Source organism: Bufo gargarizans, chromosome 2 (assembly GCF_014858855.1).
Source record: "Bufo gargarizans isolate SCDJY-AF-19 chromosome 2, ASM1485885v1, whole genome shotgun sequence".
Lineage (NCBI taxonomy): Eukaryota > Metazoa > Chordata > Amphibia > Anura > Bufonidae > Bufo > Bufo gargarizans.
In genome coordinates, this window is record NC_058081.1 from 272,820,172 (window position 1) to 272,836,973 (window position 16,802).

The 16,802-nt window shown below is 39.3% G+C and overlaps 1 protein-coding gene across 1 annotated transcript in view; it reads right to left on the reverse strand.

The window, feature by feature from the left end:
• Positions 1-7,022: 7,022 nt before the first annotated feature.
• The window catches only part of CFTR (CF transmembrane conductance regulator), a 196,509-nt gene continuing 186,729 nt past the window's right edge, over positions 7,023-16,802 (reverse strand). Inside the window, exons 24-27 of the mRNA XM_044280293.1 lie at positions 16,173-16,262; positions 15,544-15,716; positions 15,346-15,451; positions 7,023-8,859 (exon numbers count right to left, since the gene is read on the reverse strand). Of these exons, the coding sequence (XP_044136228.1) occupies positions 8,653-8,859; positions 15,346-15,451; positions 15,544-15,716; positions 16,173-16,262 (576 nt within the window). The 3' untranslated portion in view covers positions 7,023-8,652. The remainder of the gene's footprint in view (positions 8,860-15,345; positions 15,452-15,543; positions 15,717-16,172; positions 16,263-16,802) is intronic.

Genomic DNA, 16,802 nt, shown 5'->3' on the forward strand with positions numbered 1-16,802 from the left:
TGACAGGTTTTCTTTAAAACTTTAAACAAAGTGTACTTTGTGTGCTGCAATAATGTACGTGTCTGGAACCTAGCCTTTATTTTAAGGCCTCTCCAGAAAATCAAGTTTAGATAATCTCCATGTGACCTCTTATAAATTAATGGAATGATTGTGACAGTGTTTGCTATGGTTGTATGCTAATAATAATGTTTACTTTATTCTTTTATAATCCGGCCTGCTTACTAAAGGAAAATCATTGTGTTGATGTTCTACAAAAGGTGGCAGTTCACAGGGCCTACAGAATCCAATGGCTTCTAGCATTGTCACTGATCTTTTTCTTAAAGAGGCACACTCATCATTTCTTTGCCTCTCCTGTGTTTGTAGATGAGCTGGTATACATAATTGTTTGTTTAACAAACGTACATATTGATTTACTAATGTATTTTCAGCCTCTGTTACTTTTGGCATTTATATCATGGGGCCCCTGAATGAGACTCACTGGATCCCACAGCATCTCTTCAATGAACAGAAATTCAGTTTGTCCATTCATATGGGACTAACATCAAGATTTTCATAGGAATTTATAGAGACACTGACCTCCTGTGCACTACACAAGATACTTAGATTAGTTCACTAGTACATTAATGTTTTGAACCAAATAAGCTTGACAGTGGGTAGCTAATGATGGGATTGGTATAGATGAGAGGTATATTAACTGAGCAGCAGAGATGACAATGGACTCAAGGGGTACAAGGGAACTAAATGGTGGTCCACAGAAAAGGATGTTGCAGTAGTCTCAGCGGAAAATTATGAGAGCATGCGCAAGGCTTTTTTGACTGAAGTTGCAGAAGGAGCAGATTTGAAAAATGTTTTTTTGACTTTGAGGTGGCAGGAAGTGGTAAGGCCTTGGATGTGTGCAATAAAAGATAGGGCAAAAGTAAAGGTTATCCAAAGACATTAGATGAGAATGGGGAAATTGTGGACCCATTCCATTAACTGTGATTCTACTCTGGTGGGAGAATTGAGCGACATGAAGAAATTGATGGTAGATCACCAGAATAATTTTCTCTGGTAGGTCCAAGGTCCCAATACTGCAACATTGTAGGTTGCATAATGATACTTACTTTTAGCAAAATAGGCATTGACAACATTAGTTGTAGCATTTATATGAACCTTAGTGGAATTAAACAGTAAATGGAGTCAATTGGAGAGCTGTCTCATATGTAGTCATTGTGAATATTTTGCTCCTGGAAAGCTTTAATTGCTATGCTCAAATAATTACAGAGGTCACTACAAAGGGTGAATGGGCACCAATATGATCAAAAAAGTGTAGTTTGTGACATCAATATGGTGTTTCCATGACAATGCCCAAGACAAGGTACAAAGTCAGTGTTAGGCAGTGCACACCTGGTGGCCCATAGACGCTTAGCCTATGGCCACAGGACAGCATATGTAGACAGCACATCAAAGTGTACGACAAGGAAGAAGGGCAGCAGAGTGCACATTATTAGTCTCTGATCCCAGATTGCATTTACAATGATCAAGGATTTTTCTTTTGATGAGCACCACCATCAGAAGTAAAAGGAGTTTCCCATGGTACCAATTTGCTACTTACTAATTTGCTAAAAACAGGAGACAAGATACAATGAATGTAATATAGCGTCAAGGTTTGTATGTGAGGCCCTCATTATTTACCTAGGTTCACTACCATAAGTCTAAAGGTTAGCCTCATAAACCTAAACCAAGGTTCTTTTGGGAAACAAAACAAAATTCTCTGGCATTTGGTTTTGTATAAATGTTCAGAAAGTATACAAAAAATTGTATTCCTGCCTTTTCCATTTGTTTCCTAAACTAAAAATCCTCACCAACAACTCATATTTGAGGAGATGTACTAATAACAATGTGGCAGAATTTCAGAGGCTGAGCTTAGCGGAAAAGGGGTGTGTTTTTATATTAAAGGGAAGTGGCCTAAATGTGTCATTCTGCACCAAGAAATGCACCGCAATTAAGACTAGACAGTCTGTAGGTGCTCAATATTTGCCATACAGCATGTCCTAAGGGCAGCATAAATTAATGACAGATCTCCTCAGGAAAATGCTGGGTCAATTTCTTTAATTAAGTTTTGCTAAAATCTTGTATTGAACAGCTCCAGTGCATGCCGATTAGTAAATGTTGGCTGATGTGCTGCAGCAGAATTGATTAAAGGACCACCATCAAAAAAAGTACACAAAGTAATGTCTCTTTATTAACACAATGCTTTGAAATGTCCATAAATAGCAAATATACATATAACAATGACATTCTTGAAAGGCAGTGTTTAAACTGAATAGATCATAAATTCCCTTAATTGGCAAACTGAAGAATAATTTGGCAGTTGTTACAATTGTAATACTAGCAACTATCTATTTAAAATCAAAGCACTGATTCATGTTTAATTGTACGTTAAATGAAGAACACAACCAAAAAATAGAACATAAAAATCATGGCATAATTTGAGTAGAATACACTTTACTTTACCAAAATATATTATTTGACATAGTGCACTATTGAATCATTTAAATATATTAAGAAACATTAAAAAATATTGAAATAAATACTAGATTGTAGAGAAAACGTGTTGCAACCTGCAAAATTGTAGTATACAAAACAATTTGTATATATATATTGTAATTAACACAGTGCAATTGTCCCTCAAAAATAAATAAGAAATGTTAAAAATGATGTTTGTGGTCTATATAATAATAACACATATAAAACAATTCAAAGTATCTAATGCTAGGAGAGAATCTTTTATAATATGGAAGATGCAAACGCACCCATTAGATTCTCTATCATGGTAGGGACTCATGATGGGACTTCAGCAATCGTACACTTATCATGTGGACAGGTGATCAATGTTGCTAATTGGAACACCCCTTTAAATAATGATAAATCTTTTTTAGGCCTAATTCGCACGTGTTTGGTCAATGTTTTTCATCAATGATTATTAACCAAAACCTGGGATGAATGAAGCTACAAACAGATAAGGTACAATTGAAATATTTCCATCTTGTCTATGCTTTTGACCCACACTTTTTTCTGGACATCGCTTGTCCAGTGTTAGGCCATTTTTAACTGGTGGCAGCACTGCCTAGTACCTATTGAAAAAAATCATACATACCTTCTACCCGCACTCCATTCTCACCCCCTTCACTTTTCTTCTGGTCCCCATCCTGTAAACCTTTGAGGCTAATGACTGACCTCAGTGGTGATGAGTCCCCAAAGTGGCACATCACTGTTGGATTACGAGCCACTTTGGGACACAGCACTGCTAAGTCCAGTCATTGGCTGCAGTGGCACATGTGACACTGCCCACCTGGAAGTTTATAGGACAGGAAGACCACAGAATGGAGAAAAAGAGCTAGCATGGAGCAACGAGGAGTACACGAGTATGTTTTTTTTTCACAATGCAGTGCAGTCACTCATTAAAATTAGGCCAAAACTGGACAACCCCTTGAAGGCTATGACTGCAGTACTTATTTCCTGAGGATTACACTGACTTGTAATCATAGCAAATCGAGCTGGTTTCTTTTTGGAATTCCAAATTATATCCTAACTCCATTTAAAAAAAAACCTGCTCATTGAAATGAGGAGGAAGGGATGGATGGCATCAAAACAGATGATTGTAATGGAAAACCATCAGCAGCACGTTAGAAGCAATTATATGCCTGATTATTATTATGATTCCTGTTATTACAAGTTGAGTTGGGATTTAACTTTAGAAATTTAAGGCCTCACAGAAGATTTTTTAACAGATGAGTTTCTACTATAATAAGTTAATCTGTTATTTTGTAAAACCATATTACAATAAAAACACAAAACCTGTATTCCTAATCATAATATGAATGGCCTATATGTAATTTATGGATGGTGATTTCAGTGAAGTGCGCTGTTCACTGTTGACTCCTGTCACCTTATAAAGCCCAGTCTGTACCTTGGTTGATATATACCAGTAGAGGTGATACTTACAATAACAGTTACTTATAGAAGAGCAGTGCTGGAATACAAAACTCCTCAATATCTGCACATCTAAATTATGTGAGCAGCACTAGAAAAATCATGTGGGAAGGAGCTTGCTGCACGGGAAACTGCCTGTGATGGTAGAGCCGTACAGTATCAACATATCAAGATCACAAGAACTTATTACACTTGAAGGTAGCAGACATTACGATAACATAATGGTTTGCCTAGTGTACTTAGTTACAATGTTTTTCTCATAAATTATATAGATTTTTTTAAATCTTGATAAGGCTTTGGAATTCAGATTTGTTTAGAACATAATTGCCTCCATTGTGTTTCCCATACACAAACTTGTTAATCTACCTGCTGCTGCTATCAGACATTGGGGCATACTGATAGGATAGTGGCAGGTCCCACACCTATACTTTAAACGGAGCCCGCAAAGTCCCTGGGGGTGCACTATAGCCAAGTGTGGCGGCTGACTATTTTCAGTGCTCTCATAGGAATGAATGGAGGGCGGCCACACATGCGTGGTGCGCCCTCTGGAACTTTGTGGGCTGTGTTCTAAGAATACATAGGTGCGGGACCCAGAGGTTGGACCTGCACCTATTAGACATTGGGGGCATATCCTAGCGATATGCCCTAAATGTCTGAGATGGTACAACCCTTTTAATTTGGTTGTTAAAGGGGTAGTATGATATTAGGGAAAAAAAAATAAACATTTCCCAGATGAAGCAAAAACAAGAGTGGTACTGCTTTTAGAAAAAAATAGACCATTTATTCTAATAGTATAAAACCATTTGAAATTGTACCTAAAGTGAAAAATAAAAAAAATTACAGTGCAATTTACTCCTCATGTTTAGTACCTTGCAAAGTCTCCTTATCCTCTAACAGTTATCACTGTCTGCCATGTCACGGGAGCTGCAACCCAGTCATTGTCATTGTTTCCACAAGCCTGCTAGCTCACATTATATTGATACTGTTCCACAACTTCTATAGACTACCCGAATAAGAGCCCATGCTCCTGTGATCACACGATTCCACTTCAGGATCAAGTTATAGCTTTTCATTCTCAATTTGGATAAGATATGGGAAGTTGCTTTATCTATCTATCTGCACCTGCGGAAATTCAAGTTCTCCTTTATTATCTAAAGACTTCCCCTAGTGAAAAGGTCCCTTATCTCTTATATATATAAAAATCCGTTTCTGTCTGTCTGTCTGTTCTTTATGCGCGACCAAACGACTGAACAGATCTTTACCAAATTTGGCACACAGGTACATCAGGTGTACGGGAAGGCTTTAGACCAGATCTCAGCTCTCTAGGATGTACCGTTCCTAAGATATTCCGAAAAAATGACCTGCATTAGTCAATACAAGCCTGCAAGTCTTTCTCTTCAAATCCCAACTGCCATACACACGGTCACATGTCCCTTATCAGCCAATAGAACCTCGCAGGCCCTTAGTCTCCACATACACACAGTTTTACTCCAGGTTTCCAAAACAACCCAGCCATTTTTTTCACTGCTGTAGGTCAGCTTTAGGCTAGGGCTACAGGACGACAATAAGTCGCACAACACATAGGGCACAACTACACTGCTACATGCATCCATCTTGGATGGATTTTTGCGACTCGTGTCACAGTCAAAGCATGTCGCAGTGCAACACCATAGCCTATCATTATAAAAGTTGTTGAGACTAAATGTCGCGCAACACATGTCGTTGTGTAGCCCTAGCATTAAAAGGGCAGGGCACTGTGGAGGTCACTGTTAAATGGGTGGCCATTGTGGGGGTCACTGTTAAAGAGGCGGGCATTGTAGAGGTCACTGTTAAAAGTGTGGGCACTATGGAGGTCACAGGGTTTCAACTCTCTAGGACGTACCGTTCCTGAGATATACCCCAAAAATTACCTGTATTAGCCAATACAAGCCTGCAAGTGTTTCACTTTATATGCCAACTGCCATACACACAGTCACATGTCCTTTATCAGCCAATAGAAGCTTGCAGTTCCTACTCCAGGTTTCCATAACAACTGATCACATTTTTTAGCAGTTCGCAGGTCCGTATCACACAGTATAGGATCAAATATACAGCTCAGCAGACTGTATCACACAGGATAGAATTAGATACACAGCTCAGCAGACAGTATGACACAGGATATGATTAGATACACAGATCAGCAAGGATTAGATACACAGCTCAGCAGACAGTATCACACAGGATATGTTTAGATACACAGCTCAGCAAGGATTAGATACACAGCTCAGTAGCCGGTATCACACAGGATAGGATTAGATACACAGCTCAGAAGGCAGTATCACACAGGATAGGATTAGATACACAGCTCAGAAGGCAGTATCACACAGGATAGGACTAGATACACAGCAGACAATATCACACAGGATAAGATTAGATGCAAAGCTCAGCAGACAGTATTACACAACATAAAATTAAATACACAGCTTAGCAGAGAGTATCACACAGGATATGTTTAGATACACAGCTCAGCAAGGATTAGATACACTGCTCAGCAGCCAGTATCACCCAGGATATGATTAGATACACAGCTCAGCAGACAGTATCACACAGGACAGGATTAGATACACAGTTCAGCAGACAGTATCACACAGGATAGGATTATATATACACAGCTCAGCAGACAGTATCACACAGGATAGGATTAGATACACTGCTCAGCAGCCAGTATCACCCAGGATATGATTAGATACACAGCTCAGCAGACAGTATCACACAGGACAGGATTAGATACACAGTTCAGCAGACAGTATCACACAGGATAGGATTATATATACACAGCTCAGCAGACAGTATCACACAGGATAGGATTAGATACACTGCTCAGCAGCCAGTATCACACAGGATAGGATTAGATACCCAGCTCAGCAGACAATATCACACAGGATAGGATTAGATACACAGCTCAGCAGACAGTATCACACAGGATAGGATTAGATACACAGCTCAGCAGACAGTATCACACAGGATAGGATTAGATACACAGCTCAGCAGACAGTGGGGCGGGGTGCTGTAGAGGTCACTGTTATAGTGGATACTGTCGATTTCTTTTAAGGACACACAGAAACATTAAATTAAATTAAATAGATGAAATATACCCGTGTGAAGCCGGGTCCTTCTGCTATATGGTAATAAAAAAGCCTCAGTACCAGAGACATGGATAAATGTAATGATGTTCAATAATGTTTGCACTTTAATTGCAATGTTACTGTTTTCACTGTGTTTCTCGTTTTTTAAATACTGTGGTAATATTTCCAATAGTGGTAATATTAGTGGTTCTGGTTATTATTTGATTTGATTTACTTTTTTTAAATATATATTTCGGGTATTTAGAACACTTTATACCAAATTAATTTAAAACAATCTATAAACATACATCTTTGATGCAATTAGAAATGTGGAATTTTGAGGCTACAATGTACTGAAAGTTTAAATACAATGCATTTGCAGTTGCATTTCTATATAGGAAATACAATAAATACAGACATGTGCTAGCTAAAAATATGAATAGCTCGATTGTGAAATGCTGTTTTAAATATACAGATTCTCTTGAATATCAAAGTCTAAAAAACCTACAACACTAAGAAAATATGGCAGTAAAAAGTTTACATAACACAATGGGGCATATTAACTAAGGTTGGTGCACCTGTTTTCTGTAGTAGTTTGCACCAAAATTGTAGAAGATTTATTTTTACACAGATTTATTATTGTTCTTCACCAAAAAGATTGACTGGAACAGCAGTTACTGATTTAGCAGAACCAGCGCACCTTAATCAAACATTCATCAAAAAGATACATAATTCCTATAACTCAACGGCGCTAACTGGGACAGCATTAGTAAATGTGCACCAATGCTATTGCATGTATCAATAATTTAGTGAATTTTAAAGCAATCTTACTTTGACATTTTTTTTATTTTAGGATCTGCATTTAGAGGGTGCTTCCACCGGTCAATTCTCAAACTCAGCTACATAGTACTATCAGCATAAAGGCTCTTTATAATGTACTTGTATACATTCTTATGTTCTTGTTACACTTTCAACATAACTTTTTTTTTATATTCCCCAAAAAGTGTTCCTATGTTTTTTTTCTGAATTGCAGGTAATGAAAGCTAGAGAAAAATGTAGGAAATGATAAAAATACTTCATATTCTAATAGTTCATCAGAGAGATGTGGTTTGTTATTGTAGGTCAATATAAAAGTGGTCAGGATAGTATTTTATGGAGATGTTGCGGTGAACTTACTATACTACTGATAATGCACATACATTGTACTGTAGTATTGTATGTGCGCTGTCCTAAGATTTGACCTTTTATATTAGTGATTGTAATGCTATATACAGGTATTAGAGAATGCACAATAAATATGACTTTAGATAGCTTTTGTACCAGGCATGATAACTATATCACTTGAAATAAGATCATGAAGTATACCTCTGTTTTCTCTAAGGTTTGCCTAAGGTTTTCCATTAGTAGCATGTTAGAAACAGACTGCAAACTATGGAACAAGTGAATTTTGAGTAAAATCTCTATAACAACCACGTTATGATTTAGGGAGTGTCATCACGGCTCTTCTGTTCTTATGGGCACTTGCTTCATCTAGGAAGAAATGTTTTGTTTGAAATGTTTGCATTGTGCTGGATCACAGTCGTGTGTCTTGTACTTCTTCTTCTGTTTCTTCTTGTAGGGCAGTAATTTTGGGTCTGGACTTTCTCTTACTCGAGTTCCGGCGGTGCAAGGGAAATAGTTTCAAGCGATCAGAGTGGCTTATGGCTTGTTTGAAGAAACTCTTCTCATTCATGACTTTCTGTATAGAATCATATTGCCGCACGGTATTCTCTTCTATCACCTGAGAAAAGGATTTGGATACATTTCAAGCAGACATTTAAATGTCATATATATAGAAATATTCTGGAATTTGGCCATTTCCAGTATAATTTGTCAAAATGCCACATACAGTCATGCATGCTCTGTGCAAGCATACAAGACTAAATGCCTGTATCTGCGTATGCTCTGCACGTTCTTAGAATAGAAAATACTCAGGAACAGCAGTTGCCACCATCTTGTGGCCCACAGGCATGTTAGATGACAGGCCAGTATGTTTACTTCAGTGACACCAGGGCAGCTGGTGGCCTTCATTAGGACATAGAGTATACAGTCATGGATGGATCCTTGTATGGTGCATACATGACTCTATATTGCATTTGACATCTTACATTGGAAGTTGGCCAGCCTTGTTACATTTCTTATTTAATAAGATCAGTTAATTCTTGCTTGTGGGGTAATGGGGAGATGTATCAAAACCAGTGCAAGGGTAAAAGCAGTTACTGGATAACAGGCCGAACTGGATGGACAAATGTCTTTTTTCGGCCTTATGTACTATGTTATAGATGTTCAGATGCCCTTTAGAAAATAAAGCATAAATCTGATTAGTTACTATGGCCACTGCTCCACATTACCCTTTAACTAGTTATATTCAGGAGACTCCTAAACCACTCCAACACTTCGCCTTCTTCAGATCGTATATCCATGCATTTGTAATCTGTAAAAGGGGAAATGTTGTATCCCTGAAGTGCTTTGTTTCTATGTATGATCTACAATAAGGAAGTCTTCATTCTATCTTCAAGTTGCAGTGGTCGTTTTCATCAAGCACCTAAAGGCACCTAAACTGCGGCTGCTTACCGGGCAACTCCACTATTCATACTACATGCCTACAATAGAGTTGTGCCTATATTTGGCACATCTTCACAAAGTGAGCCTCCAGGGTCTGACTGAGGCTGATAAAGAATGGAGGTCTGATTTGTGGGTCTGCTCTGAGGCCTGATGGAAAATATTTTTTTTTTCTTATTTCCCTCCTCCAAATCATAGGTGTGTCTTATAGTCCAGTGTGTCTTATAGTCTTATAGTCCGAAAAATACGATAACTTCTAACTAGAGGAAAACATTTATTTGACCTAGTTGCCTGATAATGGCACAAGTTAATATATGTGGAAATATGCCTCTTTAACACAGCTACAAGAAATTTTCATGAGATTAAACTTAACGTCAACCTCATTCACAAGGCCCCTACTTTAATATTAAATGAAGTAGTCTAGTGACCTACAATGCATCAACACTACAGCCATCTGAGAAGTGTATCAGCCCTGTGGCTACTAGACTATGCTAGGTGGACAGCACACTAAACGTGTGCCCCAGACATATGTAACTATATGCCTACACAGTCGTATACCTCTGTATTGACTCCCATTGTAAAAAACTGCATAAGTTAAGGTAAAGGTATTCTAACTTTATACCAAAAAGGACACACTGTTAGCATATGTTTAGCTTATGATTGCTAATACATCTACAGAATTTCCTGATGTTTACCCATGATGTGTATGAGTCTACACTTGGTTTGAAGGTAGCCTAAAGCTGACCATACACATAAGATTATGAAAGTTCTGTTGCAATGATGATCCGCTGAAATGATCAGCGGATCATCTTATGTGTGTGAACAACTTATGACCCTATTGCCTTAAGGGTTTTTTCAGAGTGTTTTAAACTAATTACCCATCTTCAGGATAGGTCTTTAGTATCTGATCAGTGGGTGTCCAACACCTCAGCCAATCAGCTGTTTGAATAGGCCTAAGGTGAGTGTTGTGGCCTTCTTGCAGCTTACCAAGCACAGTACCGTCCACTGGTATTGCAGCTCAGCCCAATTCACTTGAATGTGATTAAGCTGCACCTAGGCCATGTAACTAATGAATGTGACTTCAGTGTCCTAGGATAAGCTTACTAGAGTGCTGCAGCCTCTTAAAGCAGCTGATCAGTGGGGGCAGACTCCCACCGATCACATACTGATGACCTACGGTATCCAGAGGATAGGTCATCAGTATAAAATACTCGGAAAATCCCTTTAAATGAGAATCCTCACAAGCTGCACAGCCCCAAACCTTATAGACGCGACAAAATGCTAATGTCAACTATAAAACAATTGTGAGAAATAGAAACTGTCTATCTAGTCAGCTTGCAGTGTATATTACAATCCAACTGCCAATGACCTGTGGAAATTGTTAGATGGGTTCTCTGACTTATTTCAAAATTGGTACCACCGCTAGTATTTTTCTAAAATAACAAAAAAGGTTAACTCACCAGTTTACTCCCCTGTTGCTTCCAGTGCAGCACTCTGGCCCTCCATCTAATCCTTGTTTACATGGCTGCAGCTATGAGGTGCCTGTGTTTCCCACGTGACCACTGCAACCAATCACTTACCTCAACAGTTTTGTGCCATATATTAAACTAGCGTGTTTTAAGTATTAGATTGTAGATAAAACATAACTTTTATTTTTTTGTATTAAAATTTGCAATGCTTTGAGTTGAAGTTGAGGATCTAGTCCTGAGGTTTTCTATGGCTGGTGAGTGGACTGGTGGTGCCTGGTTTTGAGGTCTGGATTGTGGTCAGTATACATTGCCATATTGCCTTCATTGATTTTTCTCTGTGCAGACATCATAGTTTGCTGATGATTTGTAGTAGTTTTTTCTAGTCTTTAGTCTTTTTCACTACTGCACTATTACATGCATGTTGTGTGCCACATTGTGGCACACAACATAAGCCCTAGGTAGTGAGTAGGGTGATGGGTGCACTAGTCCTCACCACTGACACCTAGGGTAACAGCAGGGAAAGGACAAACACCACATACAATCCCCGAAGGGAGACAACAAACAGGAGAGAACCGGACCTCCGACAGCACCAGTTCCAACTGTTCCAACAGCTTTACAGCAACTCCAACTCTCCACCAGAGGTCAGAATAGAAACTCTGGAAGGAAGGTCTATATCTGGCAACAAGGGAAGTAGAAAGGGAGAATATATAGTACCTGGGAGTGGCTGACAAAGAACAGCTGAAAGGAAAAGCTACCGATTACTAAATGGGACAAAAAGGATCGCAAACCAAATCAGGAAAACCTGGATCGGAATCCATTCCCACAACTAGATCATGGAGCGATCCCTTGAAGCCGAGCGAGTAGCCACCTGCTGCGACCTTCTGACTCCAGGCACAACAGGGTCAGTAATAGGTCGTGACACCCTTGGGACACAGTGATTGGCTGTAATGGTCACATGGGCACATCATAGCTGCAGTCATGTAAACAAAGACCATAAGGGAGGACCAGGACATGGCACTGAAAGCCATAGGGCAGTTAGGCTAGTTACACACTAGCGCTAAAACAATCTGTCAGGCTCTTCCGGCAGAGGAACAGCCTACCAGAGTTAATTGACTGACAGCCTGTTGCCCGATTATTTTGCTATAATGGGAGCCAGCAGGGACCTGGCCTGTTTTCGGCATTAGTGCCAAAATTCAGCTGGACAAATACCACTGCAAGCAGCATTTTTTGCCTAGCCGAATCCTGGAACTAACGCCAGAAATGGGTCGGATCCCAACCAAATCCCATTGAGGGCTCCTTCGAGGAAAGGTTGTATCTGGCTATGCCAGATACGATGAACTCTGGCAGGCTGATCCTCTGCCAGAACAGCCTGCTGGATGATTTTAGTGCTAGTATGAAACTAAACATTCATAGTAACATGAAGAAGTAAGATTAGAGGGCACTCAAAAATATCAGGTAGTCAAATGGAGTTAAAAATATATTTAAAAAACCTTATTTATTATTAAAAAAAAAGTAGGACTAAAATGATCCTTATAAAACACTGGACTGTGATCTTAATTCGGTACTTGTACTATGGATCCCTGTGTAGATGGTCCACGCAGATATCAGTGCTCGCCCCTTAATAGTGGGATTGTGATATGATACTAAGCACTGTTTCCACCTGAAGCATCACCCTAGCGATGATAGCAGAGGATAATGCGGTAAACTAACAATGGTGTACATGTTCGATGTCTAGTATGTCCATAAAATATGTGATAACTTGAGTTCATATACTGTCTTTTGACAGCCTGAAACGCGTTTCGGGACTATGGTCCCTTCCTCAGTGATCACTGAAGGGGATTAATGTACAGTTTTTAGGATCCAAATTTTAATTTCATTGCACCTTGGAGAACTATTATATTGTATTACAGCGGGACCCGGTATTCACACTATCATTTGGAGGATTCCTTATTAACTATCCATTGTATGCTGCGGATTTGTGTTCCGCTGCAACATTTTATCTGGCAAATTATCATCGGCATCATTACAATATTTTATTCTTATTTTTACTTATATTGTTATATTGTACAGCATTGTTAGTTTACTGCATTATCCTCTGCTATCATCGCCGGGGTGATGCTCCAGGTGGAAACAGTGCTTAGTATCATATCACAATCCCACTATTAAGGGGCGAGCACAGTACCATCTACATAGGGATCCATAGGACAAGTACCAAATTAAGATCACAGTCCAGTGTTTCATAATTAAGGACCATTTTAGTCCTACTTTTTTTTATACTAAATGTGTTTTTTTTAAATATATTTTTAACTCCATGTGACTTCCTGATATTTTTGGGTGCCCTCTAATCTTACTTCTTTTTGTTTATACACTTTTACAAGCTTGGGGTGTTGCCCCTGGAGTGAGATTTGTTTATACACTTTTACAAGCTTGGGGTGTTGCCCCTGGAGTGAGATTTGTTTACACACTTTTACGGGCTTGGGGTGTTGCCCCTGGAGTGAGATTTGTTTACACACTTTTACGGGCTTGGGGTGTTGCCCCTGGAGTGAGATTTGTTTACACACTTTTACGGGCTTGGGGTGTTGCCCCTGGAGTAAGATTTGTTTATACACTTTTACGGGCTTGGGGTGTTGCCCCTGGAGTGAGATTTGTTTATACACTTTTACGGGCTTGGGGTGTTGCCCCTGGAGTGAGATTTGTTTACACACTTTTACGGGCTTGGGGTGTTGCCCCTGGAGTGAGATTTGTTTACACACTTTTACGGGCTTGGGGTGTTGCCCCTGGAGTAAGGACCATCTCACGGTAGTACATGCAGGTGAGCCACTGTCACTCAGTATATTTCCAATTCATAGTAACATAGTTTATAAGGCTGAAAAAAGACATTTGTCCATCCAGTTCAGCCTGTTATCCTGCAAGTTGATCCAGAGGAAGGCAAAAAAAAACACCTGTGAGGTAGAAGCCAATTTTCCTCATTTTAGGGGAAAGAAATTCCTTCCCAATTGTTTTGCTATTTTATAGAAAAGCCTATCAGTAGATACATTTTTAAATAAGTCAGGAATGACCTTTAACACTCCTTGTAATGATTAATTAAGTAAATGTCATATTCCACTTTCATGATTAATATCAAAGAAACTTCCCGCTTCTCAGTAAATGGTTTTGTAGTCAGTAAGTAAGCACACTCTGAAACTATCTACACAGAATATGGCATGGAACAATGCACACCATTCCTAAGGTTCAAAGAGCAATGGCACGCTGACCTTTGGGATCACAGAACAAAGGCTCACTTTCTCAGCTAACAAAAGCTCGAGCAACACTGATATCATCTGAAGTTTGCTGTATGGATTGTACAAGACTACAAGGAACTCACACTGAGATTTCAGAAAATATTTTTTGTTACACAGTCATGTGCATTACAATGTTTCAAGAGTAATAATAATACCCAGCTCATGAATAACCTCAGGTCTGTGTTACAACAGCAGATTATTTTACCAATAACTGTCCAATGAGACCAATAGTTGGTGTGTATAACCAAAGATCTGTGTGTAATAGGCCATCTGACCAATGATTGGTCAGATATCTGTCAGATAATCTGTTGGTGTAATACAGCCCTGCACAAAATATTTCTGGCTTAAAAACCTCCTCCAAAAACTCTGTGTGAACCTACCCGTACTGTAATGCTACTTTCACACTAGCGTTCGGGTGTCCGCTTGTGAGCTCCGTTTGAAGGGGCTCACAAGCGGCCCCGAACGCATCCGTCCAGCCCTAATGCATTCTGAGTGGACGCGGATCCGCTCAGAATGCATCAGTCTGGCAGTGTTCAGCCTCCGCTCCGCTCAGCAGGCGGACACCTGAAGCGTTCGGGTGTCCGTCTGGCCGTGCGGAGGCAAGCGGATCCGTCCAGACTTACAATGTAAGTCAATGGGGACGGATCCGTTTGAAGATGACACACTATGGCTCAATCTTCAAACGGATCCGTCCCCCATTGACTTTACATTGAAAGTCTGGACGGATCCGTCTGAGGCTATTTTCACACTTAGAAATATTTTAACAATATAATGCAGACGGATCCGTACTGAACGGAGCCACCATCTGCATTATATGAGCGGATCCGTCTGAGACGGATCCGCTCTGAACGCAAGTGTGAAAGTAGCCTTTTTGTGGTCATACCAGTTTTGTTAGTAAATATATATTGAGCTTACCAGGAAGAACTGACATTCCAGCATGGCTTCTAGTCTGTGTTCAGACAAGATGACTGTACAATTTGCAAATGCGTGCTTCAGAGTTTTCCTAATAATCTGAAAAGTTCTGTAAGAAAATCCAAATTAAATGTATTAATAAAATAAAAATATGCTGTTTTAAATGTATACTGTTTATATATATGTCATGTAAACACTTACATTGGATCCAAATGAGCGCTGGGCTCATCCAGCAGAAGAATCTTGGCTTTACTGAGGACTGATCGGGCCAAACACACCAGTTGCTTGTGACCATTACTTAGAACATATCCACCATCCAGCAGCACAAAGTCCAGCTGACCTGGAAACTGCTCAATGATTGACTTTAGGCCGACCTGAAGATGAATAGAAAAAAAAAAATTAAAAAAATGGGGATTTCTGTTGGTTAGGGTGCTTTCACACTTAGTTTTTTTGTTTGGTTTTTGGCATTTTCTCTCTTGTAAAAGAAAGTTATGAAAGTCATGCAGTTTTTAAAAGTCTTTTTTATCATTAAATAAAAAAATATTACTTATAACCTTACTGTTGTGTATTGGATTTGGACATGTAATCACTATGTCTGACCACAAGGTGGCACCACTGTATGAAAAATCCTAACCTGATCTGTGTTTAACAAAGAAACATTTGATTATCCTAAACTGGGTCCTTTGACATGTAGAGGAAATGGAAGCACACATCCAGCAAACAGCCTTTGTTATTTGTCTGTCATTTTGTCGGGATGTTCACAATACGGCCCATTGTCAGCACTAGTAATTTTGTAATCCTTGTCACGCACATAAAGCCACTTGCATTACCTCTTCGGTTACTTTCCAGATTTCTTCATCGCTGTGTTTTCCGTAAGGGTCAAGGTTTTTCCGGAATGTCCCAGAAAATATGAAAACTTTCTGTATGGGAGATTAGAGTAATTAGGGTCAATAAGAATTACTTTTCAGCATCTCAGAGAATTATCAGTGCTGGTAGGATGGGACCTTCCTTGTGTAATGTAACAGCAGGTGAACCAACACATTCTGCACTAAATCTAATTCTGTTTCCTCTTGTATTTGAATGAACAGAATTGTTAAGCATTCCATTATACATGGCATCCATTATTTCATTACTTATGTGTCCAGCTTAATTCTTTAAATATATGAGTTCATCTTTTTAAACTCGATGACTATGACCGGAGAAAACAAGGAAGAGAATTACAATTATGTTTCATTTTATGTTTACCTTTCCTTTTCCTCCTAAATCAAGAAGTTAGCATATAGTCCCATTGATCACAATGCAGCGGTATATTTTCCAGCAGAAAGCCAGGATTCATGCTGAAAACCTGACAGATCCCGCAGGCCGCAGAGGTGTCTGGCTAGGCCAGACATGGCAATGCCATTAATCTGCTCCTCTGCTGGAACAGATTACTGGAATGCCATAATACAGATGTGGACATA